This window comes from Penicillium canescens, assembly GCF_028828765.1.
Source record: "Penicillium canescens strain IBT 15451 chromosome Unknown utg000001l_segment0_segment0, whole genome shotgun sequence".
Taxonomy (NCBI): Eukaryota; Fungi; Ascomycota; class Eurotiomycetes; order Eurotiales; family Aspergillaceae; genus Penicillium; species Penicillium canescens.
In genome coordinates this window covers 563,906-588,912 of record NW_026703963.1, presented here as the reverse complement: position 1 = coordinate 588,912, position 25,007 = coordinate 563,906, and the positions used below count along the sequence as shown (strand labels likewise).

General features: G+C 50.2%; 11 protein-coding genes across 11 annotated transcripts; 6 read left to right on the top strand and 5 right to left on the bottom strand.

Moving 5' to 3' along the window:
- Positions 1 to 337: 337 nt before the first annotated feature.
- N7446_000237 (putative mitochondrial DnaJ chaperone (Mdj1)) lies at positions 338 to 2,087 on the top strand (the record flags this gene model as incomplete). Its single annotated transcript, XM_058509004.1, has 3 exons — positions 338 to 547; positions 622 to 1,877; positions 1,928 to 2,087. The coding sequence occupies 3 exons, from the start codon at positions 338 to 340 to the stop codon at positions 2,085 to 2,087; spliced, it is 1,626 nt and encodes a 541-aa protein (XP_058377983.1).
- Positions 2,088 to 2,629: 542 nt separating this feature from the next.
- bro1 (putative signal transduction protein BroA) lies at positions 2,630 to 5,720 on the top strand (the record flags this gene model as incomplete). The annotated part of the gene is made up of 3 exons (XM_058509003.1): positions 2,630 to 2,907; positions 2,960 to 4,547; positions 4,599 to 5,720. 3 exons carry the CDS (start codon positions 2,630 to 2,632, stop codon positions 5,718 to 5,720), a joined length of 2,988 nt encoding a protein of 995 aa, XP_058377982.1.
- A 1,026-nt stretch (positions 5,721 to 6,746) lies between these two features.
- N7446_000235 (uncharacterized protein) lies at positions 6,747 to 7,448 on the bottom strand (the record flags this gene model as incomplete). The annotated part of the gene is made up of 2 exons (XM_058509002.1): positions 6,747 to 7,166; positions 7,272 to 7,448. The coding sequence occupies 2 exons, from the start codon at positions 7,446 to 7,448 to the stop codon at positions 6,747 to 6,749; spliced, it is 597 nt and encodes a 198-aa protein (XP_058377981.1).
- A 5,990-nt stretch (positions 7,449 to 13,438) lies between these two features.
- Positions 13,439 to 14,674, top strand: N7446_000234 (C2H2-type zinc finger protein; the record flags this gene model as incomplete). Its single annotated transcript, XM_058509001.1, has 1 exon — positions 13,439 to 14,674. One exon carries the CDS (start codon positions 13,439 to 13,441, stop codon positions 14,672 to 14,674), a length of 1,236 nt encoding a protein of 411 aa, XP_058377980.1.
- A 2,145-nt stretch (positions 14,675 to 16,819) lies between these two features.
- N7446_000233 (uncharacterized protein) lies at positions 16,820 to 17,866 on the top strand (the record flags this gene model as incomplete). The annotated part of the gene is made up of 1 exon (XM_058509000.1): positions 16,820 to 17,866. The coding sequence occupies one exon, from the start codon at positions 16,820 to 16,822 to the stop codon at positions 17,864 to 17,866; it is 1,047 nt and encodes a 348-aa protein (XP_058377979.1).
- Positions 17,867 to 18,233: 367 nt separating this feature from the next.
- Positions 18,234 to 18,989, top strand: N7446_000232 (U6 snRNA-associated Sm-like protein LSm1; the record flags this gene model as incomplete). Its single annotated transcript, XM_058508999.1, has 4 exons — positions 18,234 to 18,414; positions 18,490 to 18,558; positions 18,618 to 18,733; positions 18,816 to 18,989. The coding sequence occupies 4 exons, from the start codon at positions 18,234 to 18,236 to the stop codon at positions 18,987 to 18,989; spliced, it is 540 nt and encodes a 179-aa protein (XP_058377978.1).
- A 778-nt stretch (positions 18,990 to 19,767) lies between these two features.
- Positions 19,768 to 20,050, bottom strand: N7446_000231 (cytochrome P450 oxidoreductase; the record flags this gene model as incomplete). Its single annotated transcript, XM_058508998.1, has 2 exons — positions 19,768 to 19,909; positions 19,983 to 20,050. 2 exons carry the CDS (start codon positions 20,048 to 20,050, stop codon positions 19,768 to 19,770), a joined length of 210 nt encoding a protein of 69 aa, XP_058377977.1.
- Positions 20,051 to 20,410: 360 nt separating this feature from the next.
- Positions 20,411 to 21,206, top strand: N7446_000230 (HIT family protein). The gene is made up of 2 exons (XM_058508997.1): positions 20,411 to 20,517; positions 20,617 to 21,206. The coding sequence occupies exons 1-2, from the start codon at positions 20,437 to 20,439 to the stop codon at positions 21,154 to 21,156; spliced, it is 621 nt and encodes a 206-aa protein (XP_058377976.1). The 5' UTR covers positions 20,411 to 20,436; the 3' UTR covers positions 21,157 to 21,206.
- Positions 21,207 to 21,799: 593 nt separating this feature from the next.
- On the bottom strand, positions 21,800 to 22,211 carry N7446_000229 (uncharacterized protein; the record flags this gene model as incomplete). The annotated part of the gene is made up of 2 exons (XM_058508996.1): positions 21,800 to 22,030; positions 22,077 to 22,211. The coding sequence occupies 2 exons, from the start codon at positions 22,209 to 22,211 to the stop codon at positions 21,800 to 21,802; spliced, it is 366 nt and encodes a 121-aa protein (XP_058377975.1).
- A 737-nt stretch (positions 22,212 to 22,948) lies between these two features.
- On the bottom strand, positions 22,949 to 23,521 carry N7446_000228 (Tripeptidyl-peptidase SED1; the record flags this gene model as incomplete). Its single annotated transcript, XM_058508995.1, has 1 exon — positions 22,949 to 23,521. One exon carries the CDS (start codon positions 23,519 to 23,521, stop codon positions 22,949 to 22,951), a length of 573 nt encoding a protein of 190 aa, XP_058377974.1.
- Positions 23,522 to 23,569: 48 nt separating this feature from the next.
- Positions 23,570 to 24,355, bottom strand: N7446_000227 (alkaline serine protease; the record flags this gene model as incomplete). The annotated part of the gene is made up of 1 exon (XM_058508994.1): positions 23,570 to 24,355. One exon carries the CDS (start codon positions 24,353 to 24,355, stop codon positions 23,570 to 23,572), a length of 786 nt encoding a protein of 261 aa, XP_058377973.1.
- Between the last annotated feature and the right edge of the window lie 652 nt (positions 24,356 to 25,007).

Sequence of the window (25,007 nt, the reverse complement as noted above, 5' to 3'; positions counted from 1 at the left end):
GTAGTTGAAAGAGTATAGAGAACTGTGAACAGCCCGTAGCACACAGCTCTTAAAGGAATGGGAAATAGAAAAGGTGGAGAGTGGAAGCTGGAATTCCGTAGTCGGAGCACCCCAATTGCTTCGGTAAGCAGCTCTTTCATCATCGTCCCGGCATCACGTTTTTCCGATAAACTTCTCTCTGCCGAAGAACTCGAAGCTTCTGTGAACAGGAGAGTAATGAGTTAGAGATCATTGGCTCGACTATTTTCCTTACTGTTACTGTCCTTCATTTTGAATTTCTTTTTATTCGCATCGTTTACCTCTGGTATAGCCAACCGCTGTCCGGCTATTACTATCCATGAATTCTTCTACGGCATTCCCCAAGGCCGCGGCTCTCCCCGCGCGTCTGTTGCGAACCCAGCGACAATGCTCGAACCAGACCTCCAATAGCAGTGTGCGATCTTCAACTCAAAGCAGATATTACCATGCTACTGCGTCCGCTTCCCCGGCTAGACGTCTGCGGGAGGGTGTCTGCAAAAGAAAGGATTCCTTGGTGATTTCCGCTCGGGTAAGTCGTCATAAGATTCTATACCGTCACAAGGTTCTATAAGAAATCATCGCTAACAATACCCATCTCTACAGACTTTCCACACTACTTCTCCCCTTTTGGCCGTTGCCGATCCCTACAAAGTCCTCGGCGTTGACAAAAAAGCATCTGCCGGCGATATCAAAAAGGCCTACTACGGCCTAGCCAAGAAATATCATCCGGATACCAACAAGGACCCTCAAGCGAAGGACAAGTTCTCTGAGGCTCAAACGGCCTACGAATTGTTGTCCGACGCCAAAAAGCGAGAGAACTATGACCGATTTGGCTCGGCAGCCTTTGATCAGAACGGCGGATTTGACCCAAGTGGCGGCAACCCATTCGCCGGCGCAGGAGGATTCCATGGCTTTGGTGGTGGTTTCGGTGGAGGTGGCTTTGGCGGAGGGTTCACCGGTGACATCAACTTCGAGGATCTATTTGGCGCGTTCACTGGAGGAGCGCGTCGTGGGCCGCGGGGCCGGGGCAACCCTTTCCAGGAACAGATCCTGGTTGGTGAAGATATTGAGGTCCAGACCAACATCTCGTTTATGGATGCCGCCAAGGGCACTTCCCAGGACATTGTTATCACGCCTTTGACTGAGTGTGGAACCTGTAAAGGTGACGGGTTGAAGGAAGGAACCAAGCGGTCCCAATGTCGGCAGTGCAACGGTACCGGTACCCGTGTCCATCTCATGCAGGGAGGCTTCCAGGTTGCGGCTACTTGCGATGCTTGTGGCGGCGCTGGTATGTCCGCCCCTCGTGGGTCTGAGTGCCGTTCCTGTAACGGAAACGGTGTTGTCAGGGAACGCAAGACCATCAAGGTCGACATCCCCGGGGGTGTTGAAGATGGCATGCGTCTGCGGGTGACTGGTGAAGGCGATAGACCCCCCACTGGATCGGCTGTTCCCTCTGGAGCCCGGACCAAGCCCGGTGATCTCTACGTCTCCATTCGAGTCGCTCCGGACTCTCGATTCAGCCGCTCTGGATCTGATATTCTCTACACCGCTTCCATTCCTCTCACCACTGCCATTCTTGGCGGTGAGGTGACCATCCCAACCCTCGAGAGCGAGGTCAAGGTTAAGGTCGCCACGGGTACTGGTACTGGTGACCGAATTACCCTGTCTGGGATGGGCATGAAGAAGCTGGGTGCTCGGGTACGCGGCTTCACACCTAACGGTGATCTCAAGGTTGAGTTTAAGGTAGCAATGCCGAAGTACTTGACCGGCAACCAGCGAACCATCCTGGAAGTCCTTGCAGATGAGATGAACGACAAGACCGCGAAGCGGACAATGAACTTCAGCGCCGATAAGGAGAGGTAAGACACAATTCATCTATGCAACATTCACCTTTACTGACCTCTGCCAGCTCCTCATCGAGTTCCGAAAACGAAGGCTTCCTGAAGTCTGTCTGGCACCGACTTACGGGCGAGAACTATGAGGCCAAAAAGAAGGATACCAAGGACAAAGACACCAAGAGCAAGGATGGCAAGACCGATGCCAAGGACGACTCGAAGAAATCGAGCTGAATATGTAAATCATGTACTCTATATCCGTTTGTATTTACCTCACCCATGTCATAGCGCCGGCGATATTGGGGACCTGTTCTGCCAAGGGGGTCTTGGGGCAGAATACTGTATTATTATCAAGTTTTAGGTGGTTATGAAGCTCTTCCCTCCACTGTAATAGGTTAACATGCTTTGTAAACGGTAGACGTTGTGTTGTGATGTTTCGAGTATAGATGAGTAGATATGTATGGTGACTTGCTTGCCGCCCATCAAGACACGGATATCACATCCCACCTTTCTCTCCTCCAACATTCCAGGCAACCCTGTTCTTTTACAATCTTCACATTTCATGTACCTTCAGATACTCTTCAAAGACTGAAGACCAATCGACGTCATTGAAACAGGATCCATCAGGCGCCGACTTTCCGTCTTCCTTACCCCACAGCCTCGACTCCGAACCCCTCAGACACGGAGCTTTAGGCCACCCCTTACCCTCGCGTTTTCTCTCTTACAGATCCTAGTTAGTTAGATGGGAGCACATCGCTCCTGACAACCGTCCGACAATGGTTCAGTCGCCGATGCTTTCGTGTCCGCTGAAGCAGACCAACGAGATCGATTGGATCCAGCCCCTCAAGGATTACATCCGACAGACATATGGCGAGGACCCTGAACGATACAGTCAAGAATGTGTGACTCTCAACCGGCTTCGCCAGGATATGAGAGGTGCAGGGAAGGACAGCGCTACCGGTCGCGATCTGTTGTACCGGTATTATGGTCAACTGGAGCTGTTGGACCTCAGGTTTCCCGTCGATGAGAATCACATCAAGATCTCGTTCACATGGTAGGGCGTTCCCTCCTACATATAGAATACCGCTAACAACTTTATCTTCTAGGTACGATGCTTTCACTCACAAACCTACGTCTCAATACTCCCTGGCCTACGAGAAGGCATCCATTATCTTCAATATCTCCGCTGTCCTGTCCTGCCATGCTGCCAACCAGAACCGGGCCGACGATACTGGCGTGAAGACTGCTTACCATTCCTTCCAAGCTTCCGCCGGAATGTTTACCTACATAAATGAGAATTTCTTGCATGCGCCGTCGACCGACCTTAATCGGGACACCGTCAAAACATTGATCCATGTCACGCTCGCACAAGCCCAAGAGGTGTTTTTCGAGAAGCAGGTGGCAGATGGGAAAAAGCCTGGGTTCTTGGCTAAATTGGCTGGACAGGCAGCATACCTCTACTCACAGGGAGCGGAAACCATGCAAGACTTTGTTGGCAAGAACGTGTTCGACAAGGTGTGGTCGATTGTTGTACAGGCCAAGGCTGCGCACATGGGATCAGTTGCGTCCTACTATCAGGCGGTTGCGGACAGCGAGAGCGGGTCACATGGAGTTGCGATTGCTCGTCTTCAGATGGCTGATAAGCAATCTGCCACTGCTCTGAGTTGGGCAAAGTCATTCCCCTCTACAGCTCCGGTGACCTCCAATTTAACAGCGGAGTCAGGACCCGCTCTGGTGGACCTCATCAAGCATAATCAAACAAACGTGCAGGCCCAGCTTGCCACTATGATCAAGGACAATGACTTCATCTATCACCAGCCGGTTCCAAATGAGGCTGGACTCTCAGCAGTTGCGAAGCTTCCTGCGGCCAAAGCCATTCCTGTCAGCGAATTGTATCAAGGGCAGGATATTCAGCGAATCATTGGGCCCGACATCTTCCAGAAGCTGGTGCCTATGTCTGTCACTGAAACTGCCAGTCTGTATGATGAAGAAAAGGCCAAATTAATTCGTGCCGAAACAGAAAAGGTCGAAACCGCCAATGGCGAGATGGCCGCTAGCCTGGACTATTTGAAGTTACCTGGGAGTCTCAATATCTTAAAGGGAGGCATGAACCAGGAAATGTCAGTAGACGAGGAGTTCCGCCGCTGGTGCTCAGAGCTTGCTGGTCACAAGCCATTTCACAGAGCATTTGACGATCTACAAGATCGCAAGGCTGAAGTGCTATCACAATTGGACCAGTGCTCCAAGCAGCTTGACCTGGAGGAAAGCGTATGTGAGAAGATGCGGTCCAAGTATGGGGCCGATTGGAGCCAGCAGCCCAGCGCTCGACTGAATACCACCCTCCGCGGGGATGTCCGCACATATCGGGATACGATCAATGAAGCCAGCGCCAGTGATTCGCAGCTTTCTTCCACTTTGCGTCAATACGAGACCGATTTCGATGAGATGCGGTCTGCGGGAGAAACAGATGAGGCCGATGTGCTCTTCCAGCGAGGCTTGATCAAGGCTGGTTCGAAACATAGCAAGGGCAAGAATGGTGTCACTAGTCCAGCAGAAGGTAGTCTCCTGGATGATGTGTATGAGGAAGGTGGTGCCTCTGTTGCTGAACAGATTGCCAAGGTGGAAGAAATTCTGAAGAAACTAAACCTCGTAAAGCGAGAGCGGTCCCAGGTCCTTAAGGACCTGAAAGATAAGGTGAGCATTCCAGCGTATCCATTCCCAACTATTTTCTGACTGTCTCGGCAGGTTCACACTGATGATATTTCGAACGTCCTCATCCTAAATAAGAAGTCGATTACTGGGCAGGAGAGCCAACTCTTCGATGCCGAGCTCGAAAAGTTCCGGCCGCATCAGAATCGACTTCTTCAGGCGAACCACAAGCAATCTTCTTTAATGAAGGAACTTACCAAGATTTACGGTGATCTTCTCCAGGACAAGCGAGTCCAAGGAGAGCAGTCGAAGTATGAGTCTATAACGCGGCAGCGTAACTCCGTGATGGCTCGATACAAGAAGGTGTACGAAGCTTACAATGGTCTTTCGTCGGGCATTGCTCAAGCACGAACCTTCTACAAGGAGATGACCGAAAACGTAGACAGCCTTCGCAAGAATGTCGAGACTTTCCTTAACAACCGCCGGTCAGAAGGCGCCCAGCTTCTAAGCCAGATCGAACGCGACAAGGCCGGCGGAGTCTCCGAGCAAGAAGAGCGCGAACGAGAGAAACTGCGCCAGCTGATGGAACGTCTATCCACGGAGCCCAAGACCTCATCAACTTCACCATCCGCAGCATCGGGACCTCCTTCCAATGTCAAATCACCCCCTCCACCTGTGCAAACCCCAGCCTATGGAACCGGACCCTCCCCAAAGATGTCCCCCCGCTACCCACCCACCCAACAGCACGGCGGGCCCCTCTCTCACTCGCCTGCACCCTACGGGCAATACATGACCAGCCAGGGAGCCTCTTACCAACCAGCCCAGCACTTCCAGCAAGGCGCAGCAGCCCCGCTATCCGAAGGCTACAACCCCATGGCGTACCCCTACCAGACCCCCGTGTCCCCACCCCCAAACCAGCAATTCTTCTCCCAAACCCCCGTCCCATACGGGGGCTACTCCAATTCCAGCACACCCGCCCCTCCCACTGCTGGCGCCCAGCCCTCGCACTACATGGCACCTCATGGCTACATCCCACCCCCGCCTCCTCCGCGTCCCCAGCAGACTTCTTACCCTTCCTCCTCTGGCAGTTCCTACCCGTCTGGTCCAGGTGGCTATGCACAGGCCAGACCATACGGCCACCACAAGGCTCCCTCGCAGTCCCAGCCACAGCCCGATACCGGAGGCGATCCATGGGCTGGTCTGAACGCCTGGAAATAAGTACAGTACTACCTTACTTTACTGCCAGGGCATGGTCCTCATTATCATGGATTAGATTGGATAGGACGGATCGGATCAATCAAAACGGACCAATGGGAGGAAGGCATATATCTCGGCGTTTGATCCCTTTAACTTTATCTTTTGTTATTCCGAGGACTTTCACTTGTTTACCTATTGACGTTCAATACCTTCGGTTCGGTCTGGGGGCTCTTGTGTCCTTTTTCTTCCGTATTGGATGTTTCTGTCTTTTTTTTGATTTTCTTCTTTCCTGTTAGAGGGAGATTTCATGCTGTTATGTACATGATGAATGAAATATATACTATTCAGTAGGTGTGAATATCAATTCTATGGGCTCTTTGATTTAACGTTTCGTTGCTGCAAGTCTCGGTCAGGTACCCATCTATGCAGTGATATTCCTGGCTTGATGTCATAGTTTGGATATTAATATTTATTGACTGTTATTCGTTTTTGGTCATAATGGCGATTTTTGGTTACTGTAAACTTGTGTTAGATGAAGATGATTGGCCGGGATATATTCTTGACGAACGGACTTCACCACTTTACCTACATTAAACAGGCAGGTAGTAAAAGGTACCCACAAGGAACAAGAGTAGAAGGGAAAATACTGAATCGCCAGAAAGATATAATAAAGATATAATATAAGCTATGGCAGTGTCTCAAACACGGGTTATATGATATGCAAAAGTGTACATAGTAAGAGGAGGGAACGAACCAACCAACAAAACACACCAAACGCCAATGGGTATCTTAGTATAAGAACAAGAAAGGGGAAGGGAAGGAAAGATAGATCGTCGCCTCAAGGGCAAACCGAAAGTATATCCAGTACACCATCAACCAGGATGGCGAAGCACCAGACAGCTAGTCCAAAAAATCAAGTCCCGACAAAAGCAAGACAAGATCCCAGCCTAACTCCCAACCCCGACAACAAGAATCAAACCGAAGTAAAGGACTGAATCCATCCTCATTCGAATGGTCATCCTCATCCGAACCGGAAAAAAGCCCGCTCTACGGCTGAAACCGCAACCGAAACTGCCTTCCCCTCCTCTCCTCACGCACAGTATACAAGAAACGCGCAATAGTCTCCTGCTCCGACAAACCAGCACTATTAAAGTGTCTACGAACAACCAGCGCAAACTGATCCTTGCTCACACGATCCTGACCGACAATGCGACGAAGCGAGTCAGCAGACTCGCCATTGCGGCCGTGCCGGTGGCTATGGCCGTGGTTGTGGGTATGGCTGTGATTGCGGGAAGAAGAGGAGGACGATTGAGCGCGGCGGGCAGCGATGGAAGTCGGCGAGCGGAGACCGATACCCTGTGAAAGGATGGTGCGCGAGTAGTCGCTTGCGAAGGCGCTTGGGGTTGGCAGCTTGTGGACGTGGCGGTATGAGTGGAGGATTTCGAGGGGGAGGTCGGACCAGGGGAGCTAAGATTGTAGTGTTAGATCACAGTCAAAGGTTTTTGGTTGTTGATTCTTGGTTTTGTGGGTTGTGGTTAAGGAGCGATTGAGACAGAGACGGAGGCGACATACCCTAGGCTGATCATCCACGATCTGATCGACCGGCGCGCTAGTCACAGAAGCCTTATCCTTGGCTGCTGCTGCCGGTCTACGGCTCTTAGGGGGATTCTTGTATTCTCTCGTGCCGCTGGAGGCTTCGGACCTCGAGTCGTCGACTATAGCCGTGGTTCGCTGGCGCGGGGGAGCCATTGCGTGCCGGAGCTCGAGGCTGGAAGGGTATTGGAAGAAGGGTTGTGGTTAATGGTTGGGAGAGTGGTGGGAGGGTTGGAAATGGGAGTGAATCATGTAGGGACTCGCTGTATAGTGTCAGATTGGGTGGATGGACTTGTTAGCTCTGACTTGACACTTGAGATTCTCGTTTCTCCAGGCGGCCGGGCATGGCAGAAACGTCATTTCCGCTTCCGAGGTTGTGCCTGAGGTTTGGGAGATATCGGTGTCTATGTTAGTGGGTTGGGTGTGGATTGACAGAAAGAGTACTGTGTTAGTAGGTCCATGTTTTGGTCTCTGTCTAGCGAGTTTCAATGTCTTTTGTCTCGTTGCGTGACTGCGTGAGGCTGATGCATCTTTACGTTCAGCCTCACTACTCCAACAGACAAACCGAGCAAATACATCAAACATAACAAACATGTCATAGATGCCAAACACAGCAAACCGGACAAGTCAGACAAACCAGCTGCTAATATCTCTTCCGTTTACCTGAGCGACTCCAACTCTGGCCATTCTCACCCGATAGCCAATTTATCTGATCTCCATGACTCGGGACTCCACATGGCTTCACCGCTACATGCGGAGTAAAGTACGCCAAAACGTTCCTCTTCTTTACCTAATAAATCCCGAGGGGTCAGGATGAGGGAAGTATCCCGAGGTACAAAGGCACACAAGCATTAGTAGCCTGCGACAAAGACGAACGTGCCTTGGTCTAGGGGATCACTTGCATAGACTAGAAAGGAACATCCGACCACACCACTTTCACCCCAGTCAGGCCACTTCCGAACCTCGGAGGAATCTCGGACTAAGGGATTTCTATACAAAGAAATTTTCGTACAAATCCATACAGCCAGGCCCATAGGAAAACGTGCCTCCAACATGGGGAAAACAACCCGAATACAGAGACCAAAGAGAAGCCGAACAGGACCACGACCAATCCGACTCTCGGCACGGTGATGCCGAGAGCCATTTCGCCGATACCACTCGGCGCGGCTCCGGACACGGCAACGCTGGAGGGGCAAGGGGGAAAGCGAAAAAAAAACTTGGATAGAAAAAGACGCAAAAACAAGCCCCCGGAAGACTCCCGCTCTTTCCTCTTCACCGAGACCCCCTTTTTTGACTCCTGTTACTCTGTACAGTACTTGCCCCGTGAAAACTCTTCGTTCCTTGAATTGCTATAGACGAGAATAGCGCCTAGCCTCCCCCTTAAAAGGCAAAAAGCCAAGACCCTCCCGAAATTTCCCCTCCATGCCACCTTCCTGACTCATCCTAAGCAAAAGCCCCCATCATGGATCCATAGTATCGACACTAAGCCCCGCAACCCGGTCAAGCTGCCTCTCGCAAGGAGGTGGGATAATGGTACAATCTGACTGTTCCGAGTTCACCCGATGCACCTCTTTCCTTACTCCAGCCCTATGAGCTGCTGCGAACAGAGAAGTGTGTATATCCATCTGTACCTGCAGGAGAATGGTCTAGATGTCAAGCTGTAGGTTGTGTCGTCATTTCACAGTCTTCAGTGTGCAGTACATGCACAAGTACATGGACACATAAATTACATATAGGCTAGCAATATAAGCGCGTATGGCATCCATTCTAGATATCTCTTATCACCATTCCCCAATCTGGAGAAACCATATGGGCGTATGACGCAATTTTCCCCATGCACAGTAAAATCTACATTACTGTCCAATATACAATACAGTGCAATCTACACTACTGTACAATCTACACTACGTGTACACTACATGGACAAGAAATGCGGGTGCATGGCGGCGCTACTACCTGTACTATCACGCAGGAATGGGCGCATTCCACCCGCTAGCCGTAGCCCCGACCTAGTACCTGAAGCTACTGTAAAGCCACAGCCACCGAACCCAAATCCCAACTCGAGTCCCCTCCTCCCCGGTGGTATGATAAGCGCATGTGCATGTGAGAAGAGGAAAGAGGAACTGACACCAACACTAGTACTGAACATGTGAAACGACCTCTCGCAAGCTATAATTTTAGCCCGTGGAGCTCTCCCGCTTAATGGCCTGTTTGGGAAGTTATAGGTTGCGGACTCCGGCATTTCCGTAGTCTCCTAGTGCCTTTGTGCCCGGTTTCTTTTACTGGCTTTTTTTACCCTTTTGTGAGGGGGAAGGAGGGGGAAAGGGGTGATCTGGGGACACGTGCTTGAGTCTGTTGATTCGGGTTGATTGTTCCCGTGAGTGCTGGCTTTGGCTTCTCTGAGCTTTTTGTTCCGGGGTTATTGGGACCGGGTGAATCGGGGGGAAAATGGATTATCCCCCTGAATTTACTGTCTTGAACTGAATGGATGAATGGATGGGTTTGTATTAATTCGAGATATAAGTTGACTTACATGTAAATGTACATTGTACTACAGCTGACCTGGTCTAGATTCAATCCCCCTGGTCACACTGATCTACGGTACCTGACTATCTACATGTGAGTGGAACATGTAGATCGAAAATGATTCCGTAGCACAGTACTCCGTAAATTGGAGAGTGCAGAGTATGGGGAACCAAAAACAGTAATAAATCACTCAAAGTGGGAACAAGTCAAAATTTTTTTTTTTTATCATGAAAGTTACGCTTCACCGAGAACTGGACACGTATCTCCTCCTCCTTCCCCCCTTCTACACAGTATCACAGACCACAGATCACCATACCATAATCAAGTGAACACCTGGTCTATAGTCCCTATCCCCCCCAGAATATCACATGTCTCCTCAAGATAGGATGAATTCTCGCCGAACCAAAAGTCCAAATCCCACCAATAGCCTCAGACTCCGGAATGACGGCCCCGCATCCATCAATGATATCAGTGTGAGACAATCCCAAGCCATTATTGGCGCAAGATTGTTCCAGAAGCTGTGGAGTGCGGATCTCTCTTGGCAGGGCGTGGATATAGTTAAAAGGTGAGTGGTGATACGGATTTATCCCGGGCCGGTATATCTTAGGTAATCACATACGAGAGCGAGCACTGGAGAAAGTTGGGGTTGCACTTTACACATTCCCTGCGAAACATTTAACGTAAACGTAAACGTAAATCTACACCTTCACCCCTCCTATCTCCCACCCTGCTTTTTTTCACTCCGTACTCCGTACTGGATAGAGTAACTGGACCCGAACAAATTCCCATTCCGAAGGGAATTGGCGCCTACTTTACCCTAATCCCCTACCCCGGATTTCTCTTCCCCCCCCGCATCGAGGCACGCCAAGCTTGACTAGATGTCACCTTTACGCCATGATCATACTGTACCAACCTAGGGAAGGAGAAGGATAATGTCAATGTTACGTAGACGAAAGTGTATCTCAAATCATACTGAAGGGGTTATCTTTTGGATTTATCCTGGTTGCCTAGTGGCGCCCTGTTGGAGCACGTTTCACTTCCTTTTTCCTATTCTTGATCGGGGCGCAGGGCAATTGGAAACGGAGCGAGAATTGGCCGATCCTTTTCTTAATCTTTCGATGTCTTTCTATTTGAGGCGCTGAGCACGTCATGACACTTAACGAATCGCAAGGGGCAACACCGCACAGTATGTGAAGAGATAACGTTATACCCTTGATCTGGGGTGCGGGGATTATCGTCAGGCCAGCGGCTCCGGACTGATAACAGAGTCCGGGGTCTCCATTTTCTTCCCTTTTATTCATTTTTACGTGTTATACTACTTCCCTTTTCGTATCTTTGCCTTAATTACGGGCCTCCCCGGCCTCTTTGTCAAGATCGACAGCCTGCATACCGGAGCATGATCAACAACCCCATTTCCAAGAAGTGGAATGTAAAGCGGACCGCGATACGCGGAGCCAAGACCTAGCGGTTTATCTGAAAATTCTGCAGTGCTGCATATGGCATACTTCCCCGGATGGCGTGACGGAGGATCCAGCGATATCGGGATTGATCTGGAGATAGCGATCATGACGATCAAGGTCAGCGATACGCTCTGCAGATCGGGGATTGCGGGGTAGACGACGCCAGTGTGTGAAGGAAGCGTTAACGTAAAGATCGCCACTGTCGGGTATATCGGCCGGCAATCGCCCAGAAAATGGGCTTCTTTTATGGGAACAATAGCCCGGTGTACCCCCGCGTCCTAGGGGCGATAGTATGGTGGTATACTCCGTAGTGGGGTGAGGATCTTCAAGGGAAAGTAGGACGAGCATTCCCGGTGAAATGTATGACGGAAGTTGAATTCCGATTTGATAGTTTTCAGCTCTATCATGTCAGCAGAGACGTGAACTCGTCACCTGAAACTGAAACACAGTGGTTTCATGCCTACATATACATATATGCCAATAACATCGCCAAAGTACAATGTATCGGCAAAAAGCGGGTAATTGGTACCTGCTTCCTAGAGATTTCCGAATCCGGAGGTTCCCCAATTGCGCCATTCCCCGTGGAGAGATGGCTATATCCGTACAGTAGCACACAGTAGTATGTATATAACCCAATTTAGAGCCCGGGATTCGTGCATTTCCTAGGGATATATTCCACTTTTATCAGCCGGCCCGACATGGCATGTTTTTTTGGGTCTGTTACCCACCTAGACCGGGGCTCCGGTTGCTGACTGGCTTCGTTCCCATTTCATGCTTATGATCTGCCACTAAGAGGGCCCCTGTATGCAGGATCAAGGATCAAGCGATGTGGCCAGTTCGAACTTATCATACAGTACCCCGTAGCTGAATACTCCGTACTAAATATTGAATATTGAATATGGAATTAACCCATATACCCTTTTATACGAGATAAGGTCATCCCACGCCTTTCCCCATTCCCCATGCCCCCCATTCCCCTTGTTATCGTCCAACCATAAACCCCGGCCCCAGCACATGGGGAAGTCATCTTCCCTTGCCGAGTGGGCGTATCTTTCTTTATCCCGTTATCCCGATGGCGCGACACCCTTGGCCTTGGCCCCTAGGGACCCCCTGGGGTCCCCACCCCGGATGATCACTAGACGGGGGACCTCCGTGCCTCGGAAGAACTTGTGCTGTCTATGTTACGGAAATAGGACAATGGAACGACAGAGGACAGGCTCGTGGGGATCTCGATTCAGAAAAAGGAAAGAAAACGGGCCCCAGACCCCATACTCCGTCCATATCACATCTCCATACCGCTTCACATCTGGACCAGGAATCCCTCGAGATACGCGAATTTGCGGCTGTGTGGCTGCAGGGCCATCAATAATTGGACGATCCGCGCCTATCAGCGTTCATCAGCTTTTATCTATCTACTTTGGTAGGGGATCCAGGTTATATATCATATATTATTACTATTATTATTATCCGGGTTCATCTCGGGTGATTTACTATTAAATACGGGGTAAATGGAATCATAGACATCATCGATGATCCCGTAATATACATCGGTCTGGATTTGATCATACAATAAGGGAACCCGCGATAGCCGGATGTAGGGACACGCACTCACGCCACACGGTTCTTCAGATCAACTCCACATTCCTTACGTAGTGTCTTTTAATTTAATCCTATTTTATTTAATTTTTATCCTCCCCTCCTGTTTCGGGAGCCATATTAACACATATTGAATATATTAAATATTGAGAGTGTGAAGCTAAGGGAAGGTAGAGTAGAATAGAAATCAGTGTATAAATGGCAGTGTATACTGTGGATGACGGTGACTCCGGGAAAGATGATCTACCGATTGGGTTTTTTTTTTTTTTTCTTTTCTTTTCTTTTTTTACGTTCTTTTTCCATTTTCATTTTCGAATTCTGAATTTCCCCTAATTTTTCCCGATTTTATTCTTTTTCTTTTTCCCAATTTGCCCCAGTCTTCCCCCACACTCCTTTTGGGGTTTTCTCTAAATTTTTCACTCCCTTCCGATTTCACCCTTGGCTTTATATCATCTGCTCCCCAGATCGTCATCTCCGGATTCTTCTCTCCCTTCACTTTTCGCCCACCTTCACCCCTTCAGCTTCAACTTCATCTTCATCTACCTCCGGGATCTGTCCCTCTCCATGCCACCACCGGCCAATTTAGGATTTTCCAATCTTCTCAACCCGGACGCTTCGTCAGACTCAACTCCCTCGACTCCCGGTGACTCAAACTCGTCAATGGCTTCCTCTGTAAGCCTTCTGCCGCCTCTCATGAAGGGTGCTCGTCCCGCGACCGAGGAGGTCCGCCAGGATCTGCCCCGGCCGTACAAGTGCCCTCTTTGCGACCGTGCTTTCCACCGCCTGGAGCATCAGACAAGACACATCCGGACGCACACCGGCGAGAAGCCCCACGCCTGCCAGTTCCCCGGCTGCACAAAGCGCTTCAGTCGCTCTGATGAACTCACCCGTCACTCGCGTATCCACAACAACCCCAACTCGCGCCGCAGTAACAAGGCCCAGCACTTGGCTGCAGCTGCTGCGGCTGCTGCAAACCAGGATGCAGGTATGGTCAACGCCGCCAACATGATGCCTCCACCCAGCAAGCCCATCACTCGCTCCGCGCCCGTGTCGCAGGTGGGATCCCCCGACGTCTCGCCGCCTCACTCGTTCTCCAACTACGCCAACCACATGCGCTCAAATCTGGGACCCTACTCGCGCAACACCGAGCGTGCCTCGTCCGGCATGGATATTAACCTTCTGGCCACGGCAGCCTCGCAGGTCGAGCGTGACGACCACATGGGATTCCATGGCTCGCGCGGCCACCAAATGTTCGGCTCTCGTCATGGCACTGGCCGCGGCCTTCCCTCGCTCTCTGCCTACGCCATCTCCCAGAACATGACTCGGTCGCATTCCAACGATGATGACGATGGATATGGCCACCGTGTGAAGCGTTCTCGTCCCAACTCGCCTAACTCCACTGCTCCCTCTTCTCCTACTTTCTCTCACGACTCTCTTTCCCCCACTCCTGACCACACTCCCTTGGCAACCCCTGCACACTCGCCCCGTCTTCGCCCTCTCGGTGCCAGCGAGCTGCACTTGCCTTCGATCCGCCATTTGTCTCTCCAGCACACACCCGCTCTCGCGCCCATGGAACCCCAAGCCGAGGGCCCCAATTACTACAGCCCCAGCCAAGGACACATGGGCTCGACCATTGCAGACATCATGTCAAAACCTGACGGCACACAGCGCAAGCTACCCGTCCCCCAGGTACCCAAGGTCGCAGTGCAGGACATGTTGAATCCCACAGCCGGTTTCTCCTCCGTGAACTCCTCCGGCAATAACTCCGTGGCGGGCGGCGACCTGGCAGACCGATTCTAATCTCTTCTCTGCTCTGCACCCCTTTTATGCCTTTTGTTATGCGCGCTACGAAACGATATAGACTTGTGCATTTTTTACTCTGGCTTGCGGGCATCAAACGGTGTCGGATGGTTTTGCTTTCTTGATTTTCTTAACTGAGGCGTCTCTCCAAATAGACCTGGGATCTTTCTTCCGTTTCTTTTTCTGCTTTTACTTTTGCTTCTGCTACTTTCTGGTTGCTTCCTCCTCTCTGGGGCTTTTCTTTTCAAGTTCAAAATTACTGGATGGGTCAGAAGACCTTTTTGTCATTCTCCTCTCTCGAGACCTGTGGTCTCTCTACTCCCTTCTCAACACCTGTTGCTTCTTTTACTTCTACTTAATACTCGCCATATGGTTGAGAAAAATGAAATCTTCACAATACTCTACTTTCTACTGTAGTCTCTCTATCTTGCCGTAGCTCTTATCACAATTTTCATGTGATATCCAGGATCCCACATTGGACGTCCACATGCCGAATCTCCCATCAACTCATCCTAGGCTACAATGGCATTATACATACATTGAACCCGGGAACGGAATACGGAATACGGAATTCCAAACTCCACCTAACTCTAAACATCGCTATCACCCCTCCAGATCGGGACTAAAGGTACCTTCACATGCATCTAATATCACGTTCTAGTTTCGATCAGCGTAGTCTAGAACCATGGTCCCTCTAGCTCTAGCTCAGCTCACAGCTCATATCATATTCACATGCCTATCTCCCTGACATATGATATGCACAAGCTGCACCTGAAGAATCCATACATGATGGAGATGGTGATATACATGTGCATGTGCTTGTTTCAGCTTATGTGTTCATAGTGGGGTTTTTCTGTTTTTGTTGGGGTTTAAAGTACTACCTTGCTACCTAGTAACTTAAGGTTAGGTTCAATGCGTACTCTGTAGACAGGACTTTCATCTCCACTGGACGATATTGCCTGTGGTGCTCAAGTACTCCAGAGATGCCTATTCGACTCGTGTTCGGGTTCTTCTCGTATCTTGTTGATTCTAGATGTCTTTATACTGTAGATGGTTTCTTACTACATTGTTTGTATCTTGCTGGGGTATATTGCATGCTGTAGACTGGGCGTACAAGGGCATGTAAATGTACCCCGTAATGTGAGTGTCGTCCCACTCGTTTCAGAATCAAGTTAAGCGTTCGTCCAAATGTGGGACTGGACAATCAACTCCCGCTGAGAATGCAAAAAAAGAACCAAAAGTACTGCAGACTCAACCATATGATTCATAGTGTAAGTTTCCTGCAGCCTGGCGGGGACCCGAACGTGCGACTACGCAGGTCTGTGCATCGTATCTCGAACCTTGAAGAATAGAAAATAAGAATGGACAAGACTGAAGACTACTGTATATAACCAGAGTAGCAACATCAAATCCCGACCATAACTACATCACACCATAACACTACGATAAACGACCTCATACACCCACTTAGCCCCAAACACCCCCGCCCAATAAGTTTAGCTTAGCGCGACCAACACCCAACACTGTAACTTAACTAAACACTTTGGAAAATTCTATCGAAAACCCCACCAATCCCACTATGGATGCCTCCCGATTTCCTACATGTACATGTAGTGCCTGAGAGAGAAACAGTAAAGAAGAGAGGTTATTCTTGGCAGAGGGTACCTACAGTTGTCCCCTCGTACCCACATTGTATGCCGCAGAACGGTCGGGCGACGCCGGCTTCTTGCCTAGTAGATGTCATGCATGCTGACACTTTCTTCGGAGAAAAAAAGTTGCAGATCTGAGTACCGGACTGTCATCTCCAGGGCTGCATCGATTTCAGAGACAGGGCGAGAGAGGTGCTTGGTGATATCGTCGGGTGTATATGTATGTTTTTTGCTCTGGGTCAGTATGTTCATGTTCACAATCATACTCACGGACTTGATCTCTTCTTGAGCATGATGTTGATCATGAATACCATGATCTCCCCCTCCCTACACATACTATGTAAGCCCAGGCCCGACCTCTGACGCGATCACAGCGACGTGACTCGGTGATTCCCCGCGCGGCAAAGAGCCCCGACCCCATCTCTCGATTTCGCTTTTGGCTTTGGATTTGGATTTGTTCGGGTTTGCGCTTGCTCTTTCTTCTTCACCGCGGAGCATGTCGGAGCGCGCGCCTGAATGCCCGCATGCCGCTCGAAGACCCGACGCTGATCTGCGCTCTTTTTCTACTTCCGCTGCTTCGGATAGACACCGATCCCGTCGCTCTGGCTCGCTGAGACAAACTATGAGTGAAAGTAGGGATCCTGATAAGCGCCAGGCGGGCGTTGTGTTGCTTTCTTCTTCGCCTTTGCCTGTACCTGGGTTGTCTAGTGGTTCGCCTTCGCCGTCGATTTCGTCGGTTGATACTGCTGGTTCTGGGGTAGGGTTTGGTGGACATGGACATGGACATGATGATGGCGATGGCGATGAAGATCGCGACGAAGACTTTTATATCCTCGAGGACGATGGTAGGGCGCCGTTGATCACCACTGCTGCCAGTGGCGCAGAGCCGTCTGCGCCGTCGCGCGTTTCCTTGTCATCGTGGGGGACGGCCGCATCGTCGGTATTATCAGCGTCGCCGTCCCTGTCTGCGCCTAGTATTGAGCAGCGCACGTATGTCTGTCTTTTCCATATGCTGGACTGCCATGAGTCCTTCGACGACGACGCACAGTGGAGAACCCATGTCTGCAGTCACTTCCGGTCACACCCCACGCCACACACGGCGAGATGTCCACTCTGCCCGAGTACGAAGTTCGTCGATGGGATCGCGGAGCCTATATCATCGCCCGTTCTGGAAGACGGCGAGTCTCTCCGCAGCGAGAATATCGTTATGGCAAGTCATGGACCTGGAGCTAGACCTGGTCAACCCTCAGCTTGGGATCGAATGCTTGACCATGTTGCTGCTGAGCATTACCGGCTTGGCCAGACATTAGCGGGGAGCCGACCGGATTTCGAGTTAATGCGGTATCTGTACGGGCTGCGGATTATCACTGATGCGCAGTTCAAGGCTATGCAGTTGCCGCCGGCACCGTCAAGTCCGGCTTATCATCGCTCGCAGGATGGGGTTAGGGCGAGTATTGGGTCGGCTGATGAGCCTTATTGTGCGCCTTATAGTAAAAGGAGGGAACAGAGGATGCGTGGGCAGTCGAGGGGTGTTGTTGTGTAAATTTGTTTGATGCTGTTATGTTCTGAATATTCCCCCTTTTTGTATAGCATGTACTTTTGCCAGTTTGCGACACGTCAGATGTGTAGTATGAATTCAATAATGTTTTAAGTGACTCTTATATAGATGGTGAGCAAACAAGACAAACTCACCGCCCTTGATGACGGCCCTTTGCGACTTCGATTCTTGCCTCGCGACTGTCTACAGAATGAGAACAGCTTGATTCAATCTCTGATTTTATTCCTCCCTTCCCCTTCCTCCCTTCCCCTTCCTCCCTCTCTCTTTTTTTATCCCGCTCCGCCAACCTCTGCCCCTCCTCCCAGATTCGGATTCGATTTCTTCCCCGCCAACCCACCTCAAATCCCCAGACATGGAGCGGCTATCTCTAAACGAAAGCCCTGCCAATGCGCAGCGCAATCCTCAGCAGCAACAGCAACAATTCTCTCAGCAAAATGCTCTCGGCCCCGCTAGCTCCCAGGAACGTGGTGGCCCACCCCAATTACCGCCTCAGATGTTCACGACCGCCGCACAACTGCTCGACCTAACAGATAGTATGTCGATCTACGCGAATGCCCGGGACTTAGCTTGGACCAAGGAATCGGGCTGACAGCTTCACCTCCCCACAGAGAAACTCGTCCTCATCCTCCGCGACGGGCGGAAACTTATCGGCGTTTTGCGAAGCTGGGACCAGTTCGGTATGACAGTCGCACAACTTCCAGTTTTGGATCATTGTCTCACGTATAATCTTTGGCAGCGAACCTTGTTTTCCAGGAAACGATTGAGCGCATCTACGCGGGCGGTCTTTACGCCGATGTGAACCGGGGGATTTTCATCGTCCGTGGAGAGAACGTGCTCCTCCTAGGCGAAGTGGTATGTCCGGATGGAAAAGCCCTTACCTTGATTTGATTCTCCCTTCTGGACCGAGTACTGATAAGCGATCCCCATCCCACAGGACCTCGACCGCGAAGACGACATCCCTCCCACCCTGACCAAGGCAACATTCGAAGAAGTCTTCGAAATCAAGAAGAAGGAAGACGAGAAGAGGAACACGGGCGATAAGAAACGGTACAAGGAGCTACAAGCACTCGGCTTCGAGCCTGAGCATAGTGGCGAGATTCTGTTCTAATGATTTCCCGTTCGATCCCTTTTTCTTTGCACATCTGTGTCTGTAGACCGTCTTCTCGGTTATGCTACCAGCTCGCATGCTCTACCAACTATGCGGAACGGAGGAGACTGCAACTGCGTTTGCATCGGTAGGGCATCAGATACGAAGTCCTCCTCTGCTACTGCACAGTATATGATTCACTGTGCGACGGCGCCGTGATGGATTCTGATTCTGATTCTGATTCTTACTTTGGATTAGCATCGGCTCTGGAGTTTTGGGTGGAATCTCAACTACGGTGATGCGGGCTCAGACTGCTGGCGATGCGATGTATAACATCTATGGATGGACGATAGGCGTGATTTGGTGTTTTTGCCGTCGCGTCTATACCTAAACCTGGGTAATCATCGTATTTACTTTTTCGTCTTTGCATCTCTTGCACTTCTTATGGCTCTACATTGGGATACACTGCCGAGCTGCCTTATCCCGGGTTTGCTTGGGTTCATGAATTTCTGATTAACATGTTTGATATTTTTTTTTCTATGATAAACCTGTTGCGAATGAGGAAATGAAAATTTGACGCTGTATTTGCTTGTACTATTTCTGTAGATGGAGGGTATGGTGGTATATGCTTGCATTTAGGGACTATTATTTCCCTTGTACGAAGATTCATACCTCAGCGTGTGGCTAGTACCCGGTCTTGATACATTAATCCTAGGGTTCTTGTTTGAACTAGCTTCGATCTAGAGAACAGTTGCCCAAAATACAGCTATTTGCCTATATGTACTTGATCTCTCTTCGTCTAAACTCGAAAGTCACACACATCGCAGGCCAGCGCCACGGCACTGTAATGAAACAACCCGGAGATGCTGTCTGGCAACATGCCCATTCTGAAAGTCCGGAGCATATACGCCATGACGATGGTAATCTCGGCAAATGCTAAACTGTATAAGGATTGTCAGTACTTCTTCATTCTGTGGCATAAGGTCGTTGGAAGGGATGCTGAACAGAACATACTGCTGACCAATGCACATTCTGGCTCCTTTGAAAAATGCAGAGATATTGGTCAAGGGACTCAGAGCCATTACATTGGTGACCGTCTGTATGGATGCAACAAAGAACCTTGCACATCGCCCAAGGACGCCAGGAGGTGATAAGATGCTGCGTAACAACATAGATGCAGTTATTTACCAAACCAAAGAGCTATCATATGTAACTTAATAGGTTAAGTTAACGTGGTAGGTTAGGTCGGAATCAGTAAGGGTGTTAATTTAGCCGTTACTGTCTTTCTTATTCCTCAAGCGCCGAAATACGCGTCGACTGGGAGTTTGTCATTTCATATGTGCCACTACTAGATTCTTGATAATCATATTCGAATAGACCAAGTTGAGGTCGAGTTAGAGCTCCGCAACCCTAACCGTATCGATAAGCACTTATCAGCCCATCGACATCACCTCCCCGACCCAATCTGATGTCCAATTCCTCAGCCATGTCAGTCCTGAAAGCCGCCACTGCGCCAATTTACTTTGGCTCATTTATCGTCACGCCACAGGTGTGTCACCCCGGACCCCGAGATTCCAACCACACCTCCCACTTCCGCAAACCAGGCACAGCCAACCGAACACAACACCTGGACTAACACCCTCCACAGGTCTTCCTCCAAACACCCCTCACTTTCGCCCTAGTAAACCTCAAACCAATCCTCCCAGGCCACGTCCTCGTCTCCCCACGACGCGTCGTCCCCCGCTTTGCAGACCTAACACCCGCCGAAACAAGCGATCTCTTCGTCACAGTGCGCCGAGTCGGCCGCATGGTCGAGCGCGTATATGGAGCCTCGAGTTTAAATATCGCCGTGCAGGACGGCGTGCATGCTGGCCAGAGTGTACCACATGTACATGCACACGTCATTCCTCGCAAAGCGGCGGATTTGGATCATTTCGGTGGTACAGATGCGGTGTATGATTTGCTTGATGGGGAGGAAGGGGATTTGGGGAAGATATATAGAGATGCTGAGGCTGGGACTCTCGCTGATGGGATGGTGAAGACTTATGAGGCGGCGGCTTCGAGGCCTAGGAGGAGGTCTGGATTCCATGCTGTTGATAACGAGGGGCGGATGCCTAGGAGTGAGGAGGAGATGAGGGTTGAGGCTGAGATGTTGGCTAGGGAGATGGAGACTGAGCCTATTGATTGATGGAGATGGGGTTGGGATTGGGCTTTTTTTTTCGCTTGGTTTCATGATTGCACTTATCTACTAGATACTAGACGACCCGCGGACTACAGTATTCATGGCTCCATATCTATGACTCGCAATTTTCCTTTTGCCTTTTCTATGCGCACACCATTCGAGACCAATCATTGTAATTCTCGTCAGGATGTCAATAAGGTCTATATTTGACTCTTCCTCCTCGATCATTAGAGGGTAAATGAAGTACCGGTCTTCACCCGTGTCACTAGAAAAGAACCTAGAATTGAACCAGCCCAGTGAAGCAATGGGAAATGTCATTAATGGAAGAGGGCGACTGAAGTTGACAACAAAGCTTCCATAGGCCGATTTGTCTTTTAGAAAAGCATCAAGTGGCCAGGTAAGACTTAACACTGTTTGAGGATCGGTGCCTGCAAATCCAAAGGGTCCGACTTGGAAAGGATTGCGTTAAGCTCCAAGTAGCCTGTAACCAATAGTGGTACGGTCATTGGAAGAATGTACTATACCAGAGTAGAAAACAGGTCCCATCCTCATTCTTATGTGTATTTTCTGATATTGCGAGGCTAGATTATATAGACAATCTTTGATATATAATTGATCCAGGAAGTCTCCATACATCAATAAGTCGATATCACTTAACCGCACAACTACCAAAAGCATCCCTTCCAGCCTCAGCCTCCGACAAAGCATACTGATGCACCTGCGCCCACAGCTGCTCGTTTCTGAAGATCATAGTATCAACCCGCTCCAAGATATCCGGATATTCAGCAAGAATCGTCTTTGCTTCCGGTGAACACTTGCGCTCAAACGCCTTTGCGATACAGGCTTTTAATTGATTGTTGACTGCTGGACCCAGAGTCTCCTATAGTAGGTTAGTCAGTCAGATAAAAAGAAAGGCGTCTGCTAACTTGGAGATCGGCGCCGAGGTCGACGCTTGGGGTCCACCACTGCTCGCTGGCTTTGAAGTCGGCTTTTGGGTTCTGTTGTTGGAGATTAGAAATGTGCTGAGCCATGTAGGCTTGTCGTTCTTCGCGAGTTGTCATGTTTTGGGGGTTTTTCGCTAATGAGACTGACTTTCGGACTAGCAGATGGAAATGGGAGGATGGAAATGGGACTTACTATGGTAGTATGGCAAGTGTATGACTATGTATATAAGTACTTAAGCCTGCGGGGGCTCACATGATGTCAGATTTTGGCTATTGTTCTAACTTCTTTGATATCTTAGCTGCAGGGTTGATCCTGCGTCGTGGCGGATCATTTTAGACACTCTTATAGGCCACATCCCTATGCACCAATTGTGTTACCGAGACATGATACGGTAAATCCCGCGGTCTAATACGCGTAACTCCGTCAAGGCAGGTCAAGATATACTTCCTTTAGCTGAGCGTAATCCAGCGATCCCAAGCCTGTGACAGCGTCCCATGGAGCCGTAGCAGGGAATGCCTCATCTACACCACATCCTTCACGTCACTCCCGTCGTAACATCGCGCATGATCTTCTTGCGATGGGCATACAACACAGGATTTATAAATCCAACTGTGCTCTTCCCAGCCCGCAGTCTTGCCTCGTTGATTTTGGCTATCATAGACGCGATCAATGGCACTACTGTCGACATCCCTTTCACAGACCGGTACCCGCCATCTAGTTGAACCAAGTAGTTGGTTGCCACAGCCGACAAGTCCGGATATCCTCTACCATGCGGATTGAAATAACCGACCTCGGCTAATTTGGCTACTCCCTCAGCCTCACTCAGGTACGCCCGTGTCATATTACCCTGGTATCACGGCGCTGGGAACAGTCTGCTAAAGCCACCACCGGAGTTGGTAATATTCTCATTCATAGCTGTTTCAGGGGGAAAAGGTGTGCCCTGGCTCCAAGTGCTGTTGTCTGTGTTTTGCAGCTGTGTGCCGCCCACAGTCGTCACCCACGGACATGACGCCGGGAAGACAGAGGAGAAATGCCCCTCTTCTACTGTAGCGTTGCCTGTCGCTGGGTCAATGCAGTAGCCTAGCTGGTCTGCTGGGCCTCGGTCACCGGAGCCTGTCACTACTGTCACGCCCTGCTGTCCCAGCTTGAGGAACTCGAGACATTGTCGATGGATGTACTTATCCGAGAACGAGGCCTCGTTCCATGCGTACGCAATGGCAATGACACGCAGTGGCTGGTATATACCGCAACCGGACGAGTTATATCCGCCCGGTTGGAGATCTGGGTAGATGGGATCGAACTGCGGATCCAGTGCCGTGTTGTAATAGTGCTCGTCACAAGCACCGAGCATTGTATTCAAATTCCCCATGAGGAACTTGTCGCCGACTTGGATGTTGGTGACGGGCACTTGAGCGGCCAGAGCCATCGAATACTGGTAGTCTAGGTTGGGCTCGAGATTGAAGCTGGCAATCCTTTACTCTTCCTGCCGGTAGCCTCCATTGATGGGAATGATTTTAGGCCGGTGGCCAACAAGGTCGGGGGCAAAATCTGCGAAGAACCGGTCCCTGTCATCCGCTAGCCATGTCGACCACGCAGGCGTGAAGACGCCTAAGGAGATGTTGGGATGGGCTGGTTGAGCATCGTCTTCGTCTATGTTGTATAGTGCTCGGAGGCATTGTGGAGTCATGTACTTGAAGCAGTCGACTTTACGGGTTGTTGCCCTGGTGTTAAGCCCATCTTTGAACCGCACGCTGGAGGAAGTAGGAGCAGAATTCCCCGGCTCACGACCAGGCGCAGGCAGCACAAAATCAACATATTTTGCGAGGCCGTGCGGTAATGAGTATACTTTAGAAGCCGTCTGATTGGCACTTCCAGACGAATACCGACGGAACTTGGCTCCCGGCAGAGATTCGGCGTTGCTGACAGTAACATCAAAAGAGAGGTAGGCGCGGTCTGGCGAAAGACGCAGCTTAGACCGCGGCACGCCAGAGCTAGTGAGCCGTTTTGCGAGCTCGCGAATTCCTTCTTTGGGCAGTGCAAAGAGCTCGGAGACTTGTTTGGAGCTCCATTGTTGGCCGAAGCTTGCGGAATTGGGGCCGGATATGTTTTCAATGGCTTGGGCCGCTTTCTCCGAGCTATCTTCGTCGAGGGAAAGGGCTATATCTATGCGAATAGTTTCGTTTACGGGGACACTTGCGCTTCTTTTCCAGTGCGATCCTGAGGATGTAATTGCAGGGTGTAACGCAACGTGGACTTTCATCTTGCCAAAGGGAATGTGCCTCATAAAAATGAAAACTGTTTAGGGCTTGTCAATTGGATTCTAGATGAGATGTTTTAATATGGCCTATCAGCCAACGCTAGCATGCATATCCAACGAAGTTCACGTGGGCATTTGCTCGCAAGCTGTATTGACCTATATCTAGACATAGAAAGGTTTCTCCGAGATCCAGTTGTATAGCCCTAGTCTCGCAGGATCAACTCCACAGCAATTCCTATACCCCATACCCCACACCGGGGTATTTTCCGTCTTACAAGCCCCCAATAAGCTAATCATCTCCAAATTTCCGCATCGCCGGATCGTTGACAGAGAAGATCCGCCCTTGCCGCTAATTTTAAGTCAAACAGCCACAGATATCTCAATGGCCAGGGCAAGGATAATACATGGCCCCTATACTTGGCGCATGGGCTGGCCGTGGGAGATGTAATTAGACAGAAGTAAGTGCATCCTGTTCATGAAACCATTGGAGGGATGGCATTGAAGAATCCAAGAAGGATGCTGCGATGTAACATTGGCGACGAGACGGATATAGGACCAAACTCTGTGAATGGTCTGCCTATGCATGTGCGCGCAGTATATGCTGGCGTTGGCATGGGCTTCATTCTTGCAAAAGTCGGATGAAACTCCGGCCATC

Coding starts and splice junctions, on each gene's coding strand:
- N7446_000230 (XM_058508997.1), top strand. CDS start 20,437: ATGTCCAATTCCTCAGCCATGTCAGTCCTGAAAGCCGCCACTGCGCCA. Junction 20,518..20,616: donor CATTTATCGTCACGCCACAG/GTGTGTCACCCC, acceptor CACCCTCCACAG/GTCTTCCTCCAAACACCCCT.